Here is a 25,863-nt window from a genome sequence, read left to right on the forward strand (position 1 = left end):
CTGACACCATTCAACACCATTCTGACACCATTCAACTGTGCTGTCTACTGTGCAGCTAGCTACATTAGCATCCATACACAAAAACTGAATCTCACATAGGTGATATATTGGCATTCTATAGGGGATACATTAGCATTCGTTGGCAAGTGAAAGCCATCCGTCAGCCTCACAGTAGTTTAAGAAATACATGAAGAATTAAATAGGACCAAATAAGAAGCTGAATTAAGTTAATCTGGTTCTGATCTGTCAGAAATCAGGCAGTTCTTTGCCATATCACTGCCAAGTCCATTGCTGTTGTATTTAATCTAACTAGCCAGCAGGAAATAAATGGAGGTCCACAACTGGGTACAAAACCGAAGAACTTTTACTTGCAGAATCTCACGTCACCTTTTCACTCACACAGTACAGGCAAACCGTTGAAACCGTTAACTAGAAGTGCAACTCGCTGTGCACTATGGGAAATGTAGTAACACATAACACTTAACTTACCGCATTATCAAACAACAGTATTAATGAAACAATCATTCAAATCACATTAACTAAGGCAATTATGCATATTTAAATACATCCAATACAAATTAATTTTAGCTTAACTTCACTTAAATCAGTAGTCAAATAATTAACTCAAAGTCAAATGTAAACTGTACACTTAAAGTTACAACATCCTCCCCCCCCGATGAACTATAGTTCATCACTCAGTCTCCAAAGGATATAGCAGTTGAACTGGTCTTCTCAGTAAAGTCCCTGATGCTGTGCGGACTGCACAGGACCTCACTTTCCCATCACGGCCTGGAAAACAGTTCATGAACTCTTCCCAGCTTCCAGGTCTGTCGTGGCATGTTGTCATCTCCAAGGAGAACAATGTCGCCCACCTTCAATAAGGTAGGTTGCAGGGTGTCACAGCGATGAGCTGACTTCAGGTCCAACAGATAGTCCTTTCTCCAGCTGCTCCAGAAACTTGTCATGAGGCGCTGCCGGTAACGCCATCTCTTGGTCATCTCCTCTCTGTTCAAAGTTGTGTTATTCCCGCTGGCAGCTAGAAGCTGCTTCGGTGGCAGGGAGGTGAGTCTTTTCCCACAAGGAAATGGGCAGGTGTCGGCGGCTGCGGCTCATCAGGGTCATTGTTGACAAAGGTAAGTGGTCTGGAGTTCAAGGTGGCTTCCACCTCTGTGAGGATGGTGGTCAGTTCTTCAAAGCTGAGGGAAGCTCGTCCTAACACCTTTCTCAGACAGGTTTTCACTGACCGGACTAGTCGTTCCCAGAAACCACCCCCACCAGGCGGCTCGTTCAGCGATAAATCGCCAGCTTATACCCCTCTGTGAGAAGTATTCTAGGAGCTGTGGATCTTTGATGCTTCTCCACAGTTCTTTCATGTCTTGGTCAGCACGCTTGAATGTCTTCGCGTTATCTGAATAAATCACCTTTACATAGTCCCCTTCTAGCGATAAATCTTTTCAAAGCCAACAGGAAATGCTCTGTCGACTGACTGGAGACTAGTTCCAGATGGACTGCTCTGGTCACAGCCACAGGTGAACAATGTGATGTAGGCCTTGGTAAGTGCACCCACTAACCTTGACATATAGCGGCCCCAGCAAAGTCCACACCTGTGACTTCAAATGGAGGGGAATTCTGTGGATTCTGTCACGGGGCAGCGGAGCAGTAATCTGCTGTGCAGGCTTCGCCTTGAATCTCTGCACACATGGCACCTTGACAGAACACTCTTCACCCAGCTGTCTCCCTCTCATTATCCAGTATCTTTCTCTTAATTGTACAAGGGTATCTCGCACGCCTGCATGCATCAGGTTTTCATGGTTCTGTTGAATTAACAATTCACAGTATCTGTTCTTTGCAGGCAAAATCCATGGGTGCTGTTGTCGAAAGCTGAAGTCTGATTCCTGTAGTCTGCCTCCAACACACGTCAATCCACCTTCATCCAGGAAAGGCCTTAACTCTCTGATCTTTGAATCCTTGTTCAATGCTTTCCCAGCATTCAGGAGAGTGACGTCTTGACTGAAGGTCTGGTGTTGCGTTGACTTGATCCAATACTTCTCTGCTTGAAGCAACTCCTCTGCTGTCAGCTCTCCGCTCCTCTTTGTTGTTGAGCGTGTGTTGTCTGTGAATCTCTTTATCCAGGCTGTTATTCGCAATACTGTCTTCAGCTTACTGTATCTTTGTAGGTCGAGCACCTGTTCTACTGCCTCATGTTCTTCAGTGGCGAGCTGTACTGTTAGATGTTCACGTACTTTCATTTCCTCTTCAGCCACGTCGTCTTCCACTGATTGGTCATCCGACTCTTCTTCTTGTTCAGACGAGGTCAGGAATGCAGGCCCTTTCCACCACAGGTGACTCTGACTCAGGCTCACCACAGTCTGGCCACGAGTGGGTAGATCAGCAGGATTTTCCTTTCCTTTACAGTGAGACCAGGAGGCTGGGTCTGTAAGGGTCTGGATTTCTGTCACCCTGTTGGCAACAAACTGCTTCCACTTGTGCGTAGAGCCACGGATCCAGTGTAGCACAATCATTGAATCTGTCCACATGTGAAGTTGATGAGTTTCCATTTTCAGCAGATTTATCAGGTTTCTTCCAAGCCTTGCTCCTATTAATGTTCCCATCAGCTCCAGACGTGGCAGTGACAATTTCTTTAACGGCGCCACTCTGGACTTTGAGGCAACCAGGCTAACAGCCATCTTTCCGTCCTTTTCTTCCCACTGCAGGTAAGCCACGGCACTGTACGCCTTCTCACTGGCATCACAGAACACATGGAGTCTTGATGTCTTTCCTCTCTGCTCATCCTTTTTCCCATACCAGCGCGGTATAGAGATCTGGTGAATCAGGGGTAGTTCAGAGCGCCAGCTGTTCCATTGTTGATTCAGATCAGCTGGCAGCTCCTCATCCCAGCTCAGCCCTCTCTCCCACATCTCTTGCAGCAGGCATTTCACACGTATGGTAAAGGGTGTCAGGAAGCCGAGAGGGTCAAAGATGCTGGCAGAGTGTTGCAGAACGCTTCTCTTTGTGCTGTTCTTTGTCAGCTTCTTTAGCAGGGGTCTAAAGTCAAACACAAAATCATCAGTCTGTGTTCTCCATACTAAGCCTAGTACCTTCAGCACTGTCCCGTGGGCCTCTGGCTCTTCGGTGGGGCCAATGAGTGTTTCTTTCCACCTTTCTTTCAGTGCTGCAGAGTTCGTCATCCACTTGCATAGATCCATGCCAGCAGCGGCCATGATGTCCTTTGCTTCGGTCGTCACAGACACAGCCTCTTCGACATCACGGACACTGGCCACAAAATCATCCACATACAGTGACTCTTTGATAAGCTGTGCAGTGTGCTGTTCTCCATACTGCTGCAGATGTTTTCTCACTGTAGCTGCCAACAGGAAGGGGCTTGGGGACACTCCAAACACCACCCTGGTCATTCTCAGCACGCGCAGCTTCTCACCTGTGTCTTCCTGTGGTGGGGCAGTGAGCCACAGGAATCTCACTGCATCTCTGTCTTTCTCAGCAAGAGAAATCTGCAAAAATGCCTTCTTGATGTCTGCCATGAATGCAATTTCATGCAGTCTAAATCTGATCAATATGCCGAGCAGGTCAGGATTGAGATTCGGACCTGTCAGCAGACAGTTGTTCAGGGAGGGGCAGCCAGCTTCGTGTGACGAGGCATCAAACACCACTCTCATCTTTGTTGTCAGTTTGTCCTCTCGGAGCACAGCATGGTGAGGTAAGTAGTATTTGAGGTTTGATGTTGAGCACTCACCCTCAATCACTTCTTTGACAATGCCCTGTTGCAGATAATCCTCCATCACTTCGTTATATCTCTGGAAGAAGACTACGTCTGCCCGCAGCCTCCGTTTCAGTCCTTCAAATCTTCTTTTTGCGATTCTGTAGTTGTCTGGGAGTTCTGGTTTCTCATGCCGCCATGGCAACTCCACTGCATATCGCCCATTCTTGAATTGAGTTGTGTTTTCAAACCTTTGAAGCGCCTCTTCTTCATCTGGATCACTTGGTTCTTCTTTCGTAATGCCAAGAGATTCTATTTCCCAGAAGGCCTTCAGCTGGCTTGAAATCAGTGTGTCTTCTTCAATGCGGATGTGCATGCATGTTGCTTCAGTAACGCTTGACATTGTCACTGGGCCCTGTACAGACCATCCAAACACACTCTCAATTGCAACAAGTGTATCAGTAAGTCTCTCTACACGGCCTGATACCGTGCTCCAGTAGTAGTCCGCTCCTATTAGCACTGACAACTCTCTGTCATCAGCGCCATCATCAACTGCATCTGCAAACTGCAGTCTTCTTCTTTTCAGTTCACGCTGGATCTGCTCACCTGGAACCTTCATCACAGCAGTGCATACTTGTGGTATCTCAATCGCTTCAATTTCTATTTTCTGTCCTTTATTCCACAGGTTCTCCAGAACCAGTTTCACAGTGTTGCGTTTGGTTGTCACAGGAGCAGCGGAGCCGAATGTGTGGAGAGTGAAAGTCTCTTGTCTTATCACAGGTAGCTTCAGAGCCCTTGACTGCTTTTCACACACAAAGCTCCTCTGACTTCCGCCATCTAGCAGACATCGCACTACTGTCTGTCCACCTGGACCCACGGCATGTGCTTGGGCAGTCTGTAGCAGCACTGTACTATGACCTTTACGTCTCACCTTCATGGACTGAGTTGCGAATGAAGAGACCACATCTTCTACCTTGTCACTGGTGATAAGTGTAGGTTCTGCACCATTTACACATACTGCGCTGTGATGTCTTTTTCCACATTGGCAACAGGATGCGTCTTTAATTCTGCAGTTTCTTGCTATGTGCCGTTGTCCTAGGCACACGTAGCATCTTCCCATCCTTTTCAGAATATCCCGCCGCTCAGTCACATTGTGTGAGGGACAGTGTTCAGGTTTGTGCTCTGCACTGTCACAAAATACACAATTCTGTGTCCTCTGGCTGGATGTGTACAAAGCAACAGCTGATGGCAGGCTCTGTCTTCTCTGTTTCAGCTCAAAAGTTGTGTCAGTCCTTTTAAATGGCTTATGGTGGCTCTGGTAATCCCTTTCTTTATTACCTCTGGTCAGCTGCATGGTTCTCTCTCGGCTGAGGATCTCATTTTGAAGGAATTCCATCACCTCCATCACTTGCCATTCATCGCTCGCTCCTCTTTGGCGACTGTACTGAAGCGCTATCTCTTCGGGTATCAACTGCAGTAGAATTGGACAGAGCAAACTGCCATATGTCTGCCATATGTCTCGGCTTCATTTAATTCTGGAACATTCCCCTCTTCATTTAAAGTGGCTCGGGTAACACCGCTGCTCAAGAAGCCGTCTCTCGATCCCACTCAGGTGGGAAACTATCGACCGGTCTCACTTCTCACGCTACTATCAAAAACCATTGAGAGGGCAGCTTCCAAACAGGTCACAGAGTTCCTAGCAAGGAACAATCTCCTCGATCCAAACCAGTCTGGATTCAAAAGTGGTCACTCCACCGAAACAGCCCTGTTGTCTGTGACGGAGGCCTTGAAAACAGCTAGAGCAGCAGCTCAATCCTCAGCTCTCGTCCTGCTTGATTTATCAGCTGCGTTTGATACAGTCAACCACCGCATCCTTCTGTCCATACTGTCAAGTATGGGCATTTCTGGCAAGGCGCACTCCTGGTTTGAATCGTACCTCACTGGGCGCTCGTTCAATGTGTCATGGCAAGGTCAGCTGTCTGTACCTCACCACCTTACCACAGGGGTGCCCCAAGGCTCGGTGATGGGACCACTTCTCTTTGCCATTTACACCACTTCGCTGGGCCCTATCATCCGCTCGCATGGTTTTTCCTATCATTGCTATGCCGATGATACTCAACTGTTTCTGTCTTTCCCTCCTGAGGACACCACTGTCTCGGCGCGCATCTCGGACTGTCTTGCTGATATATCCACATGGATGAAAAACCACCACCTTCAGCTGAACCTGGCCAAAACGGAACTGATGGTCTTTCCAGCCAAACAGGCCATCCACCACAACATCAGCATCAATATTGACTCCTTGTCTCTTGTTCCATCCAAAACAGCAAGAAACCTCGGGGTCATTATTGATGACCAACTGACTTTCACGGACCACATTGCCTCTGTCTCTAGGTCCTGCCGCTTTGCGCTATTCAACATCCGCAAAATCAGGCCGTACCTAACCCAGTATGCCACCCAGCTGCTGGTGCAAACCTTGGTGAATTCACGCCTTGATTACTGCAACGCCCTCCTAACGGGCCTGCCGGCTTGCGTGGTGAAACCACTACAAATGATCCAGAACGCGGCGGCGCGTCTGGTGTTCAACCAACCGAAGAGGGCACACGTCACCCCGCTACTCATTGACCTCCACTGGCTGCCTGTAGCTGCTCGCATTAAGTTCAAGTCACTTATGCTTGCCTACAGAGTGCTTGATGGTTCTGCTCCCACCTACCTAAATGCTCTTGTAAGGGCAAATGTTACACCCAGGATGCTGCGCTCTTCTAGTGAGCGTCGTTTGGCACTGCCGTCTGTGCAAGCACGGCAGTCCAGACTATTCTCATTTGTAGTTCCACGTTGGTGGAATGAGCTGCCCAGCACTACCAGAGCAGGGGCGTCCCTCTCTACCTTTAAGAAGCTTTTGAAGACCCAACTCTTCAGAGAGCACTTCCCGTCCTAACTGGCACTTCGACTAGTGCGTAACTTGCAATTACAGCAGTTACACTTCTGCACTCTTTCTTTCTTTTTATTTCATTTTGTTATATTTCTAATGTAAAGTAGTATTTATTTATTGTTACACCAGGTTCTATTGCTCGTAGCTTGAATATTCTCTCCCTTGTACGTCGCTTTGGACAAAAGCGTCTGCTAAATGACTAAATGTAAATGTAAATGGATACAACACCCAGTGACTCCAAACTGCGTATCTGGATCTCACATTCATCATAGAGCTCTCTCAAAGCAACCACATCTGACGCTCTCTTCACAGGGGTAAGATTCAACAGCTTTGTCATGTGCATATTCACTACAATGTCTTTCCTGCCATATCTGTCACGTAGTAATTCCAGCGCATGGTCATAGTTGCGTTCTGTTAGCATCAGTCCTGCTACTGTCTTAGCTGCAGCGCCAGTTAGGTACGATTTCAAATAGATAAACCGCTCATTCTTGTGAATAGCCGTCTCAAATTGGTTCCAAAAGTCTCTCCATAAACTTACATCTCCACAAAATTTCTGAATTGTCAGTTTGGGTAATTTAACAGAGTTCTGAGTTGGAGTTCTCTCACCTACAAATCTCCGTGGGCTACTCACGCTGTCACTAGCCTGTATCACTCGCTGTGCGCGGCTCCTCATAGTGATGACTCGTTCCTTGTATTCCTCTGTGTTCGTTATTTCTGCTTCCAAATCGTCCGTGGCAATTCCTTGTTCAATCCCACGGTCTAAATCCAGCAATGTTTCTTCCTTTACAGACAAGTTCGCCAATAACTCACGCAAACGTCCGACATCCACATTGTCTTCATTTAGCTCCGTGTTGAACGATTGCAGGAGTTTCGTTGTAGCTCCACGCATTGCTCCACGCTTTCTTATCAATCGCTCCAGTTGTTCTTCTTCCATTTTCCTGTGTTCCATTGCAGACTAGATATCCCGGGTTTCGGCACCAAACAATGTTGTATTTAATCTAACTAGCCAGCAGGAAATAAATGGAGGTCCACAACTGGGTACAAAACCGAAGAACTTTTACTTGCAGAATCTCACGTCACCTTTTCACTCACACAGTACAGGCAAACCGTTGAAACCGTTAACTAGAAGTGCAACTCGCTGTGCACTATGGGAAATGTAGTAACACATAACACTTAACTTACCGCATTATCAAACAACAGTATTAATGAAACAATCATTCAAATCACATTAACTAAGGCAATTATGCATATTTAAATACATCCAATACAAATTAATTTTAGCTTAACTTCACTTAAATCAGTAGTCAAATAATTAACTCAAAGTCAAATGTAAACTGTACACTTAAAGTTACAACAATTGCAGAGTCAACTACTGGAAAAGTTTAGAGGCAGATGTCCTGCACATATCTGGCATTCCCCTCTCTAGTCTCTAACAGTACATTTTAACGGTAAAGTCTGGCTGTACAAACATCAGTTAGGTTCATCCTTGCTCAGCCAACAATTAAAATCATGTATTCCGAAAAACTGTCAGTCATTAACAATCTAGATCTAGACATTTTGAAATTAAGTTAATTGTCTTGGGTATACCATTGCCACAACCTGTATTTTAAGTATCTTACTGTAGTTCACTCTTTTGAAAGGCTGTAAGTGTCTACCAAAGAGACTACATTAATGTCTATGTGAATGTGGCAGGGAAAAATGTTCAACAGTATCTATGTATCAGAAGCTTTCGTCCCAAACACTTTACATCATTACGGTACGGCAAATGTATGCATCAGTAAGACTGATGAGTGCCTCTTGTAATATCTTGTGAAATCGAATAAACTGGAGGAACACTTTTTCGACAGGTCTTTCTGTTATCAAAGAAACGTGTGAAGTAACCATATAATTGTTTTGTTGGAAACACATTTTAGTGCAATGCTGAATGAACTCTTACAGTGTACTCACTCAAACCAAATCCCTGTAGTGTGTGTATAGCACCTACAAGGGGTGCTAAATGACAAACATTTATTCTACACACATAACCACAAAATACCTAGTATGGTTTAGGTGATTTTACAGTGCATGTGTTTTTTTTTATTACAATGTTTTGAGACCAGGTACAGAATTATTAAGGGGGGTTGCACTGTAAATCTTCATTTAACTATACTTTGTCTTTCTCTATTTGACATTCACTATATACAGATTTTCATCTCGTTTCTTGTAGTTTTATTAGAGTACTCCGGGTGTCGCTATCGACCAACGTTGGACACTTAAAACCCCATCTCCACCCTCTGTTGTAATATCTAAATCCTAAATTCACAGAGGCAAACCATACCATAGTGTTGCGTTGAACAAAACCGGGTGTGCATTTACTCTGCAGTTTTGGATAACAACATTCTTTTGGCTTTTTGTACTCGTTGACGTTTTGGTGTTTTTCTGGTGTCTGCCGGACACATACGCCTATACTGAGATGAAGACAGGATTCAGTTCATTCTTGTTTCCAAATGGAATGCTATGGGTGGCGTTTTTGATCATCGGATTTCGCGGCAGTCATGGCGATTTTACCTATTCAATACCAGAAGAGATGAAACGAGGAGCTGTGGTCGGAAATATAGCGAAGGATCTCGGACTCGATGCCCGAGGATTATCACTGCGGAATGCCCGTATAGATCTGAAGGGTAGTCGCAAACGGTATTGCGAATTAAATGCCCAGACAGGTCAACTGATGATTGCTGAAAGAATAGACAGGGAAGAAATATGCAGTTCGAAAACTACATGCCCTTTAAAATATGAACTACTATTAGAAAACCCATTGGAGCTGCATAACATATTATTGCAAATTCAGGATATAAATGATAACTCACCTCAGTTTCCTAATGATGAAATTAAATTGTTAATTCCAGAATCGGCGAACAAAGGTGCACGCTTTCCTTTGGATGTGGCCCATGACTCCGATGTAGGTAGAAACAGCATTCAAAGCTATTCGCTTGAAAAGAACGACCATTTCACGTTATCAGTACAGTCTAATTCCGATGGAGTGAAATACAGCGAATTGGTGTTAGACAAAGAACTGGACCGTGAACAGCAGCACGACCTGTCGTTGTTGCTTACCGCTATAGATGGAGGCCCTCCTCAGAGATCGGGTAGTGTAACGATACACGTCACGGTCTTGGATGTTAACGATAACCTACCAGTATTCAGTCAACCCCTTTACCAAGTCAGTCTGCCTGAAAACTCCCCTTTAGGTATTTCAGTTATAACTGTGAGTGCTACAGATGCAGATGAAGGAGCAAATGGACATGTCACTTATGAATTCAGTCTCTTAGCTGGTAGAGTAGCAAAACTCTTTACAATAGATAAGGTGACAGGAGAGATTACAGTATCTGGGCAAATAGATTTTGAGGAAGAGAGTCATTATGAAATCAGAGTTCAGGCAAAGGATGGCTCAGGTTTAGCCTCAAGTGCAAAAGTTGTTATAGATGTGAGTGATGTAAATGATAATGCACCTGTGATTAATGTTAAATCGTTGAAAAATCTAATTCCTGAAAATGCTGCACCTGGTACAGAGGTGGGCATTATTAATGTGCAGGATGAAGACTCAGAGGGAAACCGCCAGGTGCGTTGCACTATTCAACAAAATGTTCCATTTAAATTAATATCATCCATTGAAAACTACTATTCCCTGGTTACAACAGGTGAATTGGACCGTGAACATATCACAGACTATAATGTAACTCTCATAGCCACTGATGAAGGGTCTCCACCATTGTCATCATCCAAGACTGTACACCTCTCTGTGTCTGATGTAAATGATAATCCTCCCGTATTTGAGGAGCAGTCCTACAGCGCATATGTGACTGAGAATAACAAGCCTGGCTCCTCTGTCTGTTCTGTTACTGCGAGAGACCCAGACTGGAGACAGAATGGCACAGTGTTCTACTCTCTGTTGCCCAGTGAGGTCAATGGTGTTCCGGTCTCCTCATATTTATCCATTAATGGAGACACAGGGGTGATCCATGCTGTGAGGCCCTTTGACTATGAGCAGTTCAGAAGCTTCAAAGTTCAGGTTGTAGCCAGAGACAATGGTTCTCCTCCACTCAGCAGCAACGTGACTGTGAGTGTGTTCATAACAGATGAGAATGATAACTCTCCTCAGATATTATACCCTACTCCAGAAGGAAACTCCTTCATGACTGAGATGGTTCCTAAAGCTGCTCTTTCTGGCTCGCTGGTCTCCAAAGTGATCGCTGTTGATGCTGACTCTGGACAGAACGCGTGGCTGTCATATCAGATCGTGAAGTCGACTGATCCGGGACTTTTCTCTATTGGTCTCCACAGTGGAGAGATCAGGGCTCAGAGGGACATTTCTGAATCTGACAGCATGAAGCAGAACCTTGTGATCTCAGTGAAAGATAACGGACAGCCCTCTCTCTCTACAACCTGTGCCGTATATTTACTCATCTCTGATAACTTGGCTGAAGTTCCTGAACTAAAAGACATGTCTTATGAGGAGAGCAATTCTAAACTCACATCTTATCTGATCATTGCTCTGGTGTCTGTTTCTACCTTCTTCCTCACTTTCATCATCCTGATCATTGCTGTGAGGTTGTGTCATAGGAGAAAGCCTAGACTGTTGTTTGATGGAGCAGTAGCCATTCCCAGTGCATATTTACCTCCCAACTATGCAGACATTGATGGAACTGGCACTCTCCGTAGTGCTTATAATTACGATGCCTATATGACCACGGGGTCTCGTACCAGCGACTTCAAGTTCGTCACCTCTTATAATGACAACACACTGTTTGCCGGTAACACCTTACCAAAGAATCTGGGGCAGAGTAGTGAATGTCTTGACTTCACTGGATCGAAATGCTCCACTCTGGTAATTATTTCCATCATACTTTTTCCTTTTATTTTGTGAATTGAGCTCAAAGCAATGTTCCTATTATTATTATTTTATATTATTATCACACAAGGACAGTAGACCCATATTGGCTTTAAAGTTGTAAACAGAAATAATATAATATAATATAATATAATGTAATATAATACTATATCCATCATATTGTTATATATAAGGGGAGTACATAAGTACATTTAGATTGATGTCAGTGTGTCTGTACTAGATAAGAATGAGTATATTATTCAGTCAGATATATAATGCAGGATGCACATTTTTTAATGGACTTGAAGTTGCACGTTATCATGTAAACCTCACCAAGTTTCACAGTTTCATAGATATTCCAAAACCAATAACTCAAAGCTGACTCGCTATAGACTTATCTGTTTATCTCGTTTTCCTTACTGATCAGTACTATGGCACTTTAATGTATTTTTCTTAAATACATATGTTCAAGCTTATACAGACTTAATAACATTCGTCTTCTGTTGGGAACAGTGGCTTGGACTTTCAACATAAACACTAAGCACTGCTGCACAGGCAGCACATTGTCTATTTTAGTATTTCTTTGTCTCACTTCAAATCTACACCCAACAAGCTTATGACTTTAAGTTCATGTTTTGTCATCAGTTCTTTTCTACAAGTAAAGATAGTTGTGTACTCTTGTGGAACAGTGCTGTGGGTTGTCATACGATCGCTATTTAATCTTAGTAATATATTTTTTGTTGTTGAGTATAAACATGCCTCTAAAATCTGTGTTATGTCAGAGGAGAAATTGGCATAGGATCAGTTCCTGATTCAGGGAAAAGCATAGCAATAAATGTTGTCACAAATCTGCTTTCACAGAGATGTATTCCATTGTGAAGAAATTAACTTGATTCTAGTGTATAAGTGAATGAATTAATAATCCTTGTTTTATATAGTTACTTGCTACTCTTTATATTATAGTCATTTTTTGTTGTAAAGTAGTGGTGCTATGTAGCAAAGGAAGAGCGTAGTCACCCCACCCGGACTTGAACCCGGGTCTACAGGGTGCCAAATATGCACTCTGAGCGAAACGCCAAAGAGCCAGGCTCGATGGCATGGCTGTCAGAGCACATACTCGTCTGTAGTGACGGCACATCGTCAAGTGCTACAAGTGGTATATAGATCCAGGCATGTACTGTATGTGTCTTCTGGCTGTGTGTCTGTAGTAATATTGCCTACATGTGGTAAAGTAATAGCAACAGTTAATATTAGAAGTAACAAAAGGCTTAATAATATTTATTACATGTTCCACTTTTCGAAAATCACACAGATCCAATTTCCCAAACAATGTGTGATATTTTTAATGTAATGATTAAAGTTGATGCCCACTTTTCTCACCTCCCACTGTAGTTTCCTAACGGAACTCTGAGTGTCGCCATAGACCGGCTCAGTTTCATCAGTGTTACAGTTACACCCACTGGAATCATATTTAAATTGATATAGGCCTTCACTGCACATCAGTACATCGCCAAAGCTGGAAGACTAAATCTCACAGTCGTTTTCGATTCTGTATTTAGGATTTGTGGTGTAATTTTTGTCTCTCTCTTTCTCTCCCTCTATTCACCATCCGGTGAGGAGTAACTTGTATTTTTATCATGGCGAGGATGGGGATGAAAATTATTTCATTTTTTGATGTCTTACGCTGTTTGGCAAGCCTCCTTTTCTTCGTTGGCACGGGTCTTGGAGATTTGAGCTACTCTATTCCAGAAGAACTGAATGTTGGATCTGTAATTGCAGATATAGCGAAGGATCTTGGACTCGACGTACATGGGCTGTCACATCGCAAGGCAAGATTAGATTCAGATGGAAGTAGCAAGCGCTTTTGTGACGTTGATTTGCAAGCCGGCAGCCTGACGATCTCCGAGAGAATTGACCGCGAAGAATTGTGTGGTGCTAAAACTGCGTGCTCTTTGAAATACGAATTAGTCCTAGAGTCCCCGCTCGAACTGCATGCCATTACCTTGCAGATTGAGGATGTAAATGACAATACGCCAAAATTTCTTAACGACAAAGTTAAACTTGAAATCAGAGAATCCGCTATAAAAGGGGCACGGTTTCCTTTACCAGAAGCGCATGATTCAGACGTGGGGCGCAACGGAATTCAAAATTATAAGCTGGATAATAGCGATCATTTTGCATTGGCTGTGCATTCAAATTCTGACGGAGGCAAATACAGCGAGTTGATCTTAGAAAATGAACTCGATCGTGAAAACGAGGAAGAAGTGAGAGTTTCGCTCTCTGCTATTGATGGTGGTACTCCACAGAGATCTGGCACTGTAGAAATACATGTCACAGTCATGGATGCTAACGATAATTTGCCTGTGTTCAGTCAGCCTGTTTATGAAGTCAGTCTTGCTGAAAATGCCCCTTCAGGTACTGTTGTTGCGACTGTAAGTGCCACAGATGCGGATGAAGGTGCATATGGCGAGGTCACATATGAATTTAGTCGCATATCTGACAAAGCAGCGAGACTATTCACAATAGATAGTTTGAGTGGAGAGATCAAAGTCATTGGTCCAGTTGACTACGAGGAGAAACATGAATATGAATTAAGGGTTCAAGCCAAAGATGGGGCAGGTTTGGCCTCTAATGCTAAAGTAATTATAGAGATAAGTGATGTCAATGATAATGCACCTTTAATATTCGTCAAATCACTTAATAACCCCATTCCTGAAGATACAACACCAGGCACAGAAGTAGGGATTATTAATGTACAGGATAAAGACTCAGAGGGAAACAGACAGGTCCGCTGCTCCATTCAGGAAAATATCCCTTTTAAATTGAATCCATCTGTTAAGAATTATTACTCACTTGTCACTACAGCTGAACTAGACCGTGAACAATTAACTCAGTATAATATCACAATAACTGCAACTGATGAAGGGAATCCACCACTGTCGTCATCCAAGACTATGTATTTCTCTGTATCGGATGTAAATGATAACGCACCTGTATTTGTGGAGCAGTCCTACAGCGCATATGTGACTGAGAATAACAAGCCTGGCTCCTCTGTCTGTTCTGTTACTGCGAGAGACCCAGACTGGAGACAGAATGGCACAGTGTTCTACTCTCTGTTGCCCAGTGAGGTCAATGGTGTTCCGGTCTCCTCATATTTATCCATTAATGGAGACACAGGGATGATCCATGCTGTGAGGCCCTTTGACTATGAGCAGTTCAGAAGCTTCAAAGTTCAGGTTGTAGCCAGAGACAATGGTTCTCCTCCACTCAGCAGCAACGTGACTGTGAGTGTGTTCATAACAGATGAGAATGATAACTCTCCTCAGATATTATACCCTACTCCAGAAGGAAACTCCTTCATGACTGAGATGGTTCCTAAAGCTGCTCTTTCTGGCTCGCTGGTCTCCAAAGTGATCGCTGTTGATGCTGACTCTGGACAGAACGCGTGGCTGTCATATCAGATTGTCAAGTCGACTGATCCGGGACTTTTCACTATTGGTCTCCACAGTGGAGAGATCAGGGCTCAGAGGGACATTTCTGAATCTGACAGCATGAAGCAGAACCTTGTGATCTCAGTGAAAGATAACGGACAGCCCTCTCTCTCTACAACCTGTGCCGTATATTTACTTATCTCTGATAACTTTGCTGAAGTTCCTGAACTAAAAGACATGTCATATGAGGAGAACAATTCTAAACTCACGTCTTATCTGATCATAGCTCTGGTGTCTGTGTCCACCTTTTTCCTCACTTTCATTGTCCTGATTATGTCTGTGAGGTTTTGCTGTAAGACAAAGCCCAGACTTTTGTTTGACGGAGCAGTTGCCATCCCCAGTGCATATTTACCTCCTCATTATGCAGAGGTTGATGGAACTGGAACTCTCCGCAGCACTTACAACTATGACGCCTATATGACCACAGGCTCCCGTACCAGTGACTTCAAGTTTGTCAGAGCTTACAATGACAACATCCTGTCTGCTGGTAACACTCTAAAGAAGAGTTCACATGACAACAGTGATTGCATCAACTTTTTTGATAATGGATCAAAATATTCAACTCTGGTAATCACTAATTTTACCTTTATGGTATTTATGAATTGTACATTACCAAACAAAAGTCTTTCTAATATCTTTGCTTTAAGAGGTATCATAATACATCTGAATTGGTGGTGCTGTGGAAAAGGGTGTGCAGAAATGAGAGTCTGATTGTGCATCTGTGTGTGTCAGCGAAAGTTAGCAGTCATCACTTTAGGATGTGGTTACTTGATTCAGGTAGTTTCCCTAAATTAAATTTGTCTTGTTCATACAACTAATTATGGCCACAGTGGTTTGAGATGTGTAACATTTATGTTCAGTTTCGGAGATGAGTTGTTGGTCAGTTTTGCTGCAAATGTGCCTCTGTATGAACAGAGAGCACTAATTGCACTGTGTGTTGTCAGATGGGTGCGCAGTATGTCCAACAGCCTGAAGGAGGCCGCTTTTTGGTTAATTAGAAATCTACACAGATGTGCACTGTGTCATTATATTGTGTTTTAGAGTGAGAAGTAGGTCAGAATAAAGGTAGGGCTGTGTGTGTGTGTGTGTGTGCGTGTGCGTGTGTGTGTGTGTGTGTGTGTGTGTCAAGTTGTCAGTGTATGTGTGTGGTGTGCACACTGGTTTGTAAAATAACTTATAAGCAACCCTTGCTCTCTTTAACTTTTTCATACACACACATTTTCTTTCTCTCACTCAGTATCACACACACAGAGAAATACATCAGAAAGAAGGTGACAATGTAAGAGAGAGTTTGATAGAGATGTTTTAATCAGATGTATAGTGATGAAACAAATACGTATTGCTGATGTTATTAATTGTTCTTTCCTCATGCTGTCCAATCACAGTGACATTGTACCATGACAGGGGGGGAAAGAAAAGTTTGTCCTTGCTCCCCTTCCCAAACTCCACATATTCATTAACTGATTCATTACTTTGCTTTTTTTAAACCTATTCTGACTTAGCTGCTATTGGCTGCAAATGTGTATCTGTCATATGAATCTAGTCCTGATCATGACAGCAGTGAGATGCAGTGGCGCTTTGGGAGAGGTAATCTCAGACAAGCTGTGTACAGCATCTGTCATGAGAATGAAACGGTAATGATAGGCTGCTCTAGAATTTGGAGTATTGTCACATTTGTTAAGTTGGTCATTATGTACTGTACATAACTATATACGGCTGTGTTTTTTTTGTATTTTTTTTGTATGTAACCCTTCTCTGCATTTATATATATTTGTTTTTAGAGGAAATGTTTTCTCTGAATTTTCCTTGTGTGTGTGTGTGTGTGTGTGTGTGTGTGTGTGTGTGTGTGTGTGTGTGTGTGTGTGTCTGTGTGTGTAAGTCAATGTCTATGTATGCATATGTGTATGTGTCCTTGCATAGGTACATCTGCCTACCCATACCCATTTGTAGACTGATATCTTGACATGTAAACAAGTTAATCATACAAACACATACATACATGCAATAATCATTCAAAAAGATTTGATTCTAAACCTGTGGGTAAATTATTGACCTGTGTCGTTTCTTCTTTTCCCTTCTTTCTCTTCCCATGCGTTCCTGTCCTCCCCCGTCCATCCAAATACAAAAGGTAAGACACAATCTTTTTTATCACTCCATTCTTTAAAGACAGGGCACATTACAATGCACCTGGGCCAGTCTGCATCACAGCAGACTACATTTGTAGGAGAGTTTAGCATGGGTCAGCCTAAGAGCTGCAGCTGAAAGGGGAAAACAAGCCTTCTTGCCAAAAACTGGCAATGCTGTGTAAAAGTGAGATACTGTTAGCAGCTGGCACCCTCTACATAACAAAGTGTGTCATATCTTTATTCATTAGATTGTGGTGCATTTAGCCTGCTCCCCTGTACAACACACACACTCTCTCTCGCTCTCTCTTCCTCTCTCTCTTTCAAACGCACACACTCTCTCTCTCTCTCTCTCTTTCTGTTTTTCTCTCAGATGCACACCCTCCCCCCTCTCTCTCTCTCTTTCTCTCTCTTTCTCTCTCTCTCTCTCTCTCTCTCTCTCTCTCTCTCTCCCTCCCTCACCAACTCTAACTCACACACAAACACACACACACGTGCACACACACAGCGGGAAGTGGGTTCAGTTCACACTGAAAAGCCCTGCACTACTGATGTAAAATAGGTCAGTAGGAGGATTGCCTGCACTCCTGTATCCTCTTCATACTATCACAGCTCTACATGTTCTGGTGCGCCATAGTTTGTACATCATCTTTCTTCTACCTCTATTTCAAATGCAAAAGCTGTAAAAAATACTGTAAATGATTTAGGCTGTTGTTTTTTCTGAACTGTCCAGGGCATAAAATACTACTACTACAAATAATAACAAACACATAAATAACTAAAATATTAGAATCATTCGGGTCTGTTCATACTGTATTAAAAGAATATAAATTAACTGTGTGTGCAAGAGAAAGAAGATACGAGGAGGATAGGGAAATATATGGAATTACTGCAGAGTCCATCCAAAAAGGTCATGAATGTTGCTGACAGTTTTTTGTGAGAAATTCACATATGTAAAAGATTGGACATAATCATAAGAATAGCAATCATACTAGTCATAATTGATGTCTGGCAAAGCGCACACTCTTGCTTCTGACTGTGTGTGTGTGTGTGTGTGTGTTTTGAATGTGACTGTGTGTGCTAATGATTGCCTGTGACTGTGTGTTTTTTGAGAAGCCCCCGTCTATTGAATGTCGCTCACCCAGACTCAGAACGAGAACTCTTTAGTCACATTTCTTTCACTGGAAGTTGTTTCATATTTGGGAACCTTTTTGAGAGACTTTCTAGTGCTTGATGCCTTACCCCTATCCTAATTCAAAACCCCATCCTCCAAATGCTCACAAGCCACACAATTTGCAGTGTCATCTGGTCTTTGAAACAAAACTTCATCTGGAAAGTAATCCTAGGTTGTCGTGGTGAAAATCCACTGGATTCTGCCACATCCATTGTACAGTCAGCTGCTCACTAGAAATACAGCCTACAAACACAGTTCTGAACAATGAACAAGTTGCATTGCAACTGCCCGTGTCATTGTTAAATTGTGACATCACAAAGTGGTAGCATACACAAGTTAAGTATCATGTTGTGGTTGAAATGTTTTTTTTCTTGCAAACATGCTGCTAAATATCAGTGATGCATTTGGAGAGGTTGGTGATGTTTGCCATGTGATGCTGCAATACTGAAAAGTTGTGTAGGTTATAAGTCAAGCAGGTATGTAAGCTGTAAGTCAGCCAGGCTGTATTGCCACTACTGTATAGTGCTGCAACTTTCAATATTTGCGTCCATTTAATGTCTGTAGCATAAGTCCTACATTATGGTGTCATTATAGCTGGTAAGCTTTTGCCGGGGTTTTTTTCCGGGCGCTATCCGTGGTCCTGAAACAAGGAGGCGCGCGCGCCCGCGCCGGCACACACACACACACACACACACACACACACACACACACACATGCCATCCTGTGAACGGATGATTGGGTATGAGCTGTTTATCATTATTATTGTGATTATTGTTATTATTAATATTATTATTATTATTAGTAGTAATATAATAATAATTATAATACATTTATATATATTTTACATATCCATATTCTGTAAGTAAGAAAGAACAGATGGCAATGCGTTATACGAGTTGTCCTCAGCAGTTTTGTTGGTTGGTCTCTTGGAGCCGCTGTTGATCAGCAAGTCGCTTTTGGTTTATATTGAAGGAACCTCCCTTCTCCATGAACCGTAGCATAACGACAGACACCCTCTTTTTTTCCTCTCTGAACACCGATGGAGCAAAACATATGAACGTGAACTGAAGCGCAAAGGGATTGCTTTATGAAATCTGTCCAGATAAACTTATGACATCTACCGTTGGATCAAAATTTGGATTATAACTGAATGTAATTTTGCCACTTACTCAAGGACAATGTACAAAAGAGAAAGGGAATGGTCACCATGTCGCTGGTATGCACACATATTTATTTTATCAGTGCTGCAAATCAATGGAATATGGTGTCAGGTGAGATACACTATACCAGAGGAAATGGTTAAAGGGTCTTTAGTGGGCGATGTGTCAAAAGATTTAGGTGTTGACATCAAGAGACTAAGATCAGGTCGAGCTCGCATAGTTACCGACGACAACAACGACTGTGCAGAGCTAAATACAGACAAAGGGCTTTTGCTTGTTAAAAGGCGCATAGATAGAGAGGAGCTGTGTGGACAGATCTCTCCGTGTAGTTTCAGCTTTGAAATTGTTTTAGAAAACCCAATGGAATTGTTTAGCATCACCGTTGAAATAACTGATATAAATGACAATGCACCTTCTTTTGCAAGTAAGGAAATATCACTGGATATTAGTGAGTCCGAGTTGCCTGGGGCGCAGTTCGTTTTGGGCAGCGCTGTTGATCCTGATGTAGGAATCAATACACTTCAGAGTTATACTCTTAACCCAAGCACGCATTTTAATCTGAAAGAACAAATGCTCGCCGACGGAGGAAAATATGTGGAGATGGTGCTGCAGTCTCCTCTGGACAGAGAGCAACAGAGTGAAATGTTTTTAACACTGACAGCCTCCGATGGAGGTACTCCGCGGCGAACAGGGACCGTGAGTATAAGAGTTAATATTCTAGATGCTAACGACAACGAGCCGTTGTTTACCCAGGCAGTTTACAAATCCACAGTTCAGGAAAATTCACCCATTGGAAGTTTAGTAACAACTGTTAGTGCAACAGACGCCGACGAGGGAATTTATGGACAGGTATCTTATTTCTTAGACCATTTAACACAACAAAATGCTATTCCTTTCTCTTTGAATCGTACAAATGGTGAAATTAAAGTGTCTGGTTTAATTGATTTTGAGAAATCGAAGCAATATCAAATAAATGTCATTGCTAAGGATGTGGGTGGCCTCTCCAAGTCGTGTAAAGTTATCATTGAGGTGATTGATGTAAATGACAATTCCCCTATTATAGGCTTAACCTCGTTTTCTAATACGGTTTCTGAAAATTCTCTTATAGGGACTACTGTGGCTATACTTAACGTCAGAGATCTGGACAGTGGTAAGAATGGGCTTGTAAATTGTAGCATTGACGTGTCACTTCCGTTTAAGATTAAATCCTCGCTTAGCAATTATTATGCATTGGTTACAGACGGTCTTTTTGATCGCGAGGTTGTCGCTGAATACAACGTCACAGTGACTGCCACTGACCAGGGATTCCCGTCGCTAAATCATAATAAGACTTTGCGTATTAAAATCTCAGATGTGAACGACAACGCTCCCGTGTTTTCAAAGAGTATGTACATAGCCCATGTGTCAGAGAACAATGAAGCAGGGCTATCTGTGGCCTCTGTTCATGCCAAAGACCAAGACTGTGATCAGAATGCTAGAATATCCTACTACTTGGATGACTCTCACGTTAATGAAGGTGCCATTTCTAAATTGATATCAGTGAATTCTGAAACAGGAATAATCCATGCCATAAAGTCTTTTGATTATGAACAAACGAAGGTTCTCGAATTTAGAATAAAAGCCCAGGATGGAGGCTCGCCGCCTTTAAGTAGTAATGCAACTGTACAAATGATTATACTGGATCAAAATGACAACTCACCTCATATACTTTACCCAATGGAGAAGGGTGGCTCTGTCGTGGCTGAAATTGTGCCTCGTTCAGCAGATGTTGGATATCTGGTGACCAAAGTAGTGGCTATTGATGTGGACTCTGGACAGAATGCCTGGCTCTCATATAAGATACATAAAGCTGGAGACAGAGCGCTGTTTACCGTAGGTGCACAGAATGGGGAGATCAGAACTGTGCGCCAGGTGACTGATAAAGACGCTGTGAAACAGAAACTCACTGTTGTAGTGGAGGACAACGGACAGCCCTCTCGTTCAGCTACAATCAGTGTGAACGTGGCAGTGGCGGACAGCTTTCCTGAGGTACTCTCGGAATTCACAGACTTTACCCGTGACAAGGATTACAATGATAACTTGACATTTTTCTTGGTCTTGGCTTTGGCTGTAGTGTCCTTCCTCTTTATTTCTTGTTTACTTGTTATTATCTCAGTAAAGATCTACAGATGGAGACAGTCTCGCATCCTCTGTCAGTCTAATCTTCCAGTTATCCCATACTATCCGCCTCATTACGCAGACCCTGGAGGGACTGGAACTCTGAAACATGTGTACAATTATGAGGTGTGTATGACAACTGACTCCCGGAAAAGTGATGTCAAGTATCTCAGACCTGTCAGTCAAAGTTTGCTCAGTGTTGACGGTGGTGGAACAGACACAGTGACTTCTGCAAGAAGGGATAACGCACCGAGTAAATATTCAACTCTGGTGAGTCCAGTTTTGTCACTCTGCCGTCTTTCGTACCCTGTCAGTTCATTTTGTATTATTATTATTGTTATTATTATTATTATTATTATAGATAATTTGTGCGAATTATTTGTTCTTGGCAATTGCTTATGAGCACTTTTAACCATTGTTCTTTTCACAAACCAATAAACAAACTCTTTTAGTACTTCACTGTATTTGTAGCTATTTGTAATATTGTAAATCTGAAACAATATGGCATATTTCCACTCCAGTGTGATTATTATATTAAGATGGTCTTTTGAAAGGGCGTGCAATATCTTCTTGTACACCCACGGGGCCGCTGTTGAACAACAGTTTCCGTTTTTCTGTATAAGGTGGAGCCTTCCTGCAGTCGTTGACATAGACAGTGTAACAGCCATTGGAAGCAGATTTATATTTTCAAGATATTCTGGACTACTTACAATTTTCCATCAATACAATCATATGTCCACGTTTTCCCGTCGTTACGTGGATATACAGGATCATACAAAGAGACGGCTTGGATTCACATCATGGATTATGCGATACTCTGTGTGCCAAGCAGGCTTTGGCAGATAGATCTAGTTGTGAAATGGCAAGTACTGCTGTTAATGATTTATATCAACATATATGTCGTTTATAGTCAAGCAAGATATTCAATCCCTGAGGAAATGCCCGAGGGGTCATTTGTGGGCAACATTGCAAAAGATTTAGGACTAGACATCGGCAGACTCACTTCTGGTAAAGCTCGTATTGTGACAAAAGGGAGTCGTCAGTATGTTGATCTCGATAGAGACAAAGGCATTCTGGTAGTTAAAGAGAGAATTAACCGAGAGGAGCTTTGTAGACACATTACTCCGTGTAGTTTCAGCTTTGAAATCATAACGGAAAATCCTATACAGCTGTATCGTGTTACTGTCGAGGTTCGGGACATTAATGATAACGCGCGCCCCTGTTTCCTAAAGACAGGGTTGATTTAGAAATAAGCGAGATTGCTGTGTTGGAAACTCGTTTTGGATTAGACAGTGCTGTCGACTTAGACGTAGGTATCAATGGTATCCAAAACTATGCACTTAGACCATCTGATCATTTTAAACTAGAAATTCAAAGTCAAACTGACGGCAGGAAATATGTCGAAATGATCTTGCAGAAGCATCTAGACCGAGAAAAAGAAGAGTCGCTTACTCTAATGCTCATTGCCAGTGATGGCGGAGAGCCTCAGAAATCTGGCACTGTTCGCATCCATATCACGGTGTTAGATGTTAATGACAATGCTCCGATTTGCGAGCAAGCTGTCTATAAAGCGGAGGTACAAGAGAATTATCCTGCTGGCACACAAATAACTGTCGTCCGTGCCTCTGATGCAGATCAGGGTTCAAATGGCGAGCTTACTTATTATTTTGCGCATGCCAGTGTAGAGGCGACAGAGCTTTTCCGGATACATCCAGAAACTGGGGAGATTACTTTGCAGGGAAATTTAGACTATGAGACCGAGACCAACTACCAGCTAAATGTGAAGGCAAAAGACTTGGGTGGTCTTGCTGACACGTGTAAAGTAGTCTTAGAAATAATTGATGTAAACGACAACTCCCCTTCCATACAACTGATGTCCTTTTCAAACACCATACCGGAGAATTCACCCCCAGGGACTACAATTGCTGTAATAAATGCAGATGACACTGACTCTGGTAACAATGGCATAGTACACTGCGCCATAAACACAGATATTCCTTTCACAATCGAGTCATCTTTAAGTGATTACTACACACTAGTGACAAACGGCCCACTGGATAGAGAAACTACAGCTGAATATAATATTACAATTTTGGCGTCTGACGAAGGAGTACCCAAACGTTACAGCAATAAAACAGTAACAGTTAAAATATTGGATGTTAACGACAACCCTCCGTTGTTTGATCGCAATGAATTAAGCGCATTTATCAGTGAAAACAACAATCCAGGTTTATCCATACTCACAATTAAAGCTACTGATTTAGACGCAGGACCCAATGCGAGACTTACATACTTTCTTAGCGATAAGGATATTGGTGGTATGCCAGCCAGCTCATTAGTCTCTGTGAATCCGGACAGTGGTGTCATTCAGGCTTTGCGCATACTTGATTACGAACAAATGAAAACATTTCACTTTGACGTTACAGCTAGCGTTACAGTTCACCACCTTTGAGCACAGACGTGACTGTGATTGTGCATATTCAAGATAAAAATGACAACGCTCCTCAGATACTGTATCCAGTACAGACTAGTGGCTCTGTCGTGGCCGAAATGGTACCGCGTTCAGCAGATATAGGTTATCTGGTCACCAAAGTGGTGGCTGTTGATGTGGACTCTGGACAGAATGCCTGGCTCTCATATAAACTACAGAAAGCTGCAGACAGGGCGCTGTTTGACGTGGGAGCACAAAATGGAGAAATCAGAACTGTGCGCCAAGTGACTGATAAAGATGCTGTGAAACAAAAACTCACTATTGTCGTGGAGGACAACGGCCAGCCATCTCGCTCAGCTATAGTCAATGTGAACGTGGCAGTGGCGGATAGCTTTCCTGAAGTGCTTTCAGAATTCACAGACTTTACACATGCCAAGGATTATGATGATAACTTGACATTTTATCTAGTGTTGGCATTGGCTGTGGTGAGCTTCCTCTTCATTGCATGTTTAGTTGCCATCATCTCAGTCAGGATCTACAGATGGAGACACTCTAGAATTTTGTATCAGTCCAATTTGCCAGTTATTCCATACTATCCACCACATTACACGGACCTGGGCGCTACTGGAACTTTGAAGCACGTATACAATTATGAGGTGTGCATGACGACAGACTCCAGGAAGAGTGACGCATCCTTTGTCAGACCCAGTGGTCAGAACCTTTTGATAATGGACCAAAATACCATACAGCGTGCGATGAAAGAAAAGCTTTTCTTAGAAGACCCAGACTCTCTGGATCAGGTGAGTTGAGCATATTTAATAGTTTTACCCGCTCACTACTCTTGCTGGTCGCCTCATTTCAAGTTTTCACTTCCCTGAGAGCACACATAGACTACTAGTAATGAAAAGGTATATATATATTTACTGTAAATCGCTTTGGATAAAAAGTGTCTGTTAAATGAATACATATAAATATGATGTGGATTTTGACTTTTTTTCTAAATAGGCCCACATATTGACGTTATTGTAACTTTGTTTGATCTGCTTTAGACCCTGACAATGTTGATAATATTACACTTACTGAACTCTAAGTGCCGCTGTTGACTAACCTAACATTACTTGTATAAAATGTGGGACACCTCCCATCTCTTTGCCGCTCCCCCATCTCTCGTTCTGTAGCCCTGTGTCTCTCGCTTAGATTTTCTTTTAGAATCAGACGCAGGATGTAGCCTAAATGCGACGAGATAAATTAAACTGTATTCTACAACACCTTGTTTTAACTGAAGAAATCGCGTTGGATATACATCCATTGTGTGGACTACTGGACAATGATGTTAACGCCGGACGAATGGAAATATGCAGTCGGATGTAAAATGTTGAAGCAGGCCTTTTTTGTTTTTCTCCTGCTCGGTGCGACACTCGGACAAATTCGATATTCAATTCCTGAAGAAATGAGAAAAGGATCCTTGGTTGGTAATATAGCCCAGGATCTTGGGCTTGATCCTGCACGCATGAAGACAGGTGGAGCTCGTATTGTAAGTGATGAAAATGGCAATTTCATAGACTTAAATCTAGACAAAGGCACGCTGGTCATAAAAGATAGGATAGACAGGGAGCAGCTATGTGGAGAGACATCTCCCTGTAGTTTGAGTTTTGAATTGATATTGTTGAATCCGATGCGGCTGCACAGTATTGTTGTTGAAATATTGGACGTTAACGACAACGCACCCGTCTTCGAAGAAAAAGAAATACAATTAGAAATTCTCGAATCAGCACTACCAGGCACTAGAATATTGCAAGAAAGTGCCACCGATGCT

The 25,863-nt window shown here is 42.7% G+C and overlaps 1 protein-coding gene and 1 pseudogene across 17 annotated transcripts in view; both read left to right on the plus strand.

The window, feature by feature from the left end:
* LOC105905983 (protocadherin beta-16-like) overlaps positions 1 to 25,863 on the plus strand; it is a 218,609-nt gene that overhangs the window by 103,376 nt on the left and 89,370 nt on the right. Inside the window, exons 1-2 of one of the 17 annotated variants that reach the window (XM_042708467.1) lie at positions 7,134 to 11,508; positions 17,131 to 17,456. The exons of 11 other annotated variants lie outside the window; for them this stretch is intronic. In XM_042708467.1, the coding sequence (XP_042564401.1) occupies positions 9,097 to 11,508; positions 17,131 to 17,166 (2,448 nt within the window). In that variant the 5' untranslated portion in view covers positions 7,134 to 9,096 and the 3' untranslated portion in view covers positions 17,167 to 17,456. Of the gene's footprint in view, positions 1 to 7,133; positions 11,509 to 12,584; positions 15,570 to 17,130; positions 17,457 to 18,779; positions 21,887 to 25,863 lie in introns of those variants that run through there. 5 more of the 17 variants (XM_031571907.2, XM_031571872.2, XM_031571897.2 and 2 more) reach the window with 5 other exon arrangements.
* On the plus strand, positions 21,893 to 25,506 carry LOC105902353 (annotated as a pseudogene).

The sequence above is a fragment of the Clupea harengus genome, chromosome 8, assembly GCF_900700415.2.
Source record: "Clupea harengus chromosome 8, Ch_v2.0.2, whole genome shotgun sequence".
Taxonomy (NCBI): Eukaryota; Metazoa; Chordata; class Actinopteri; order Clupeiformes; family Clupeidae; genus Clupea; species Clupea harengus.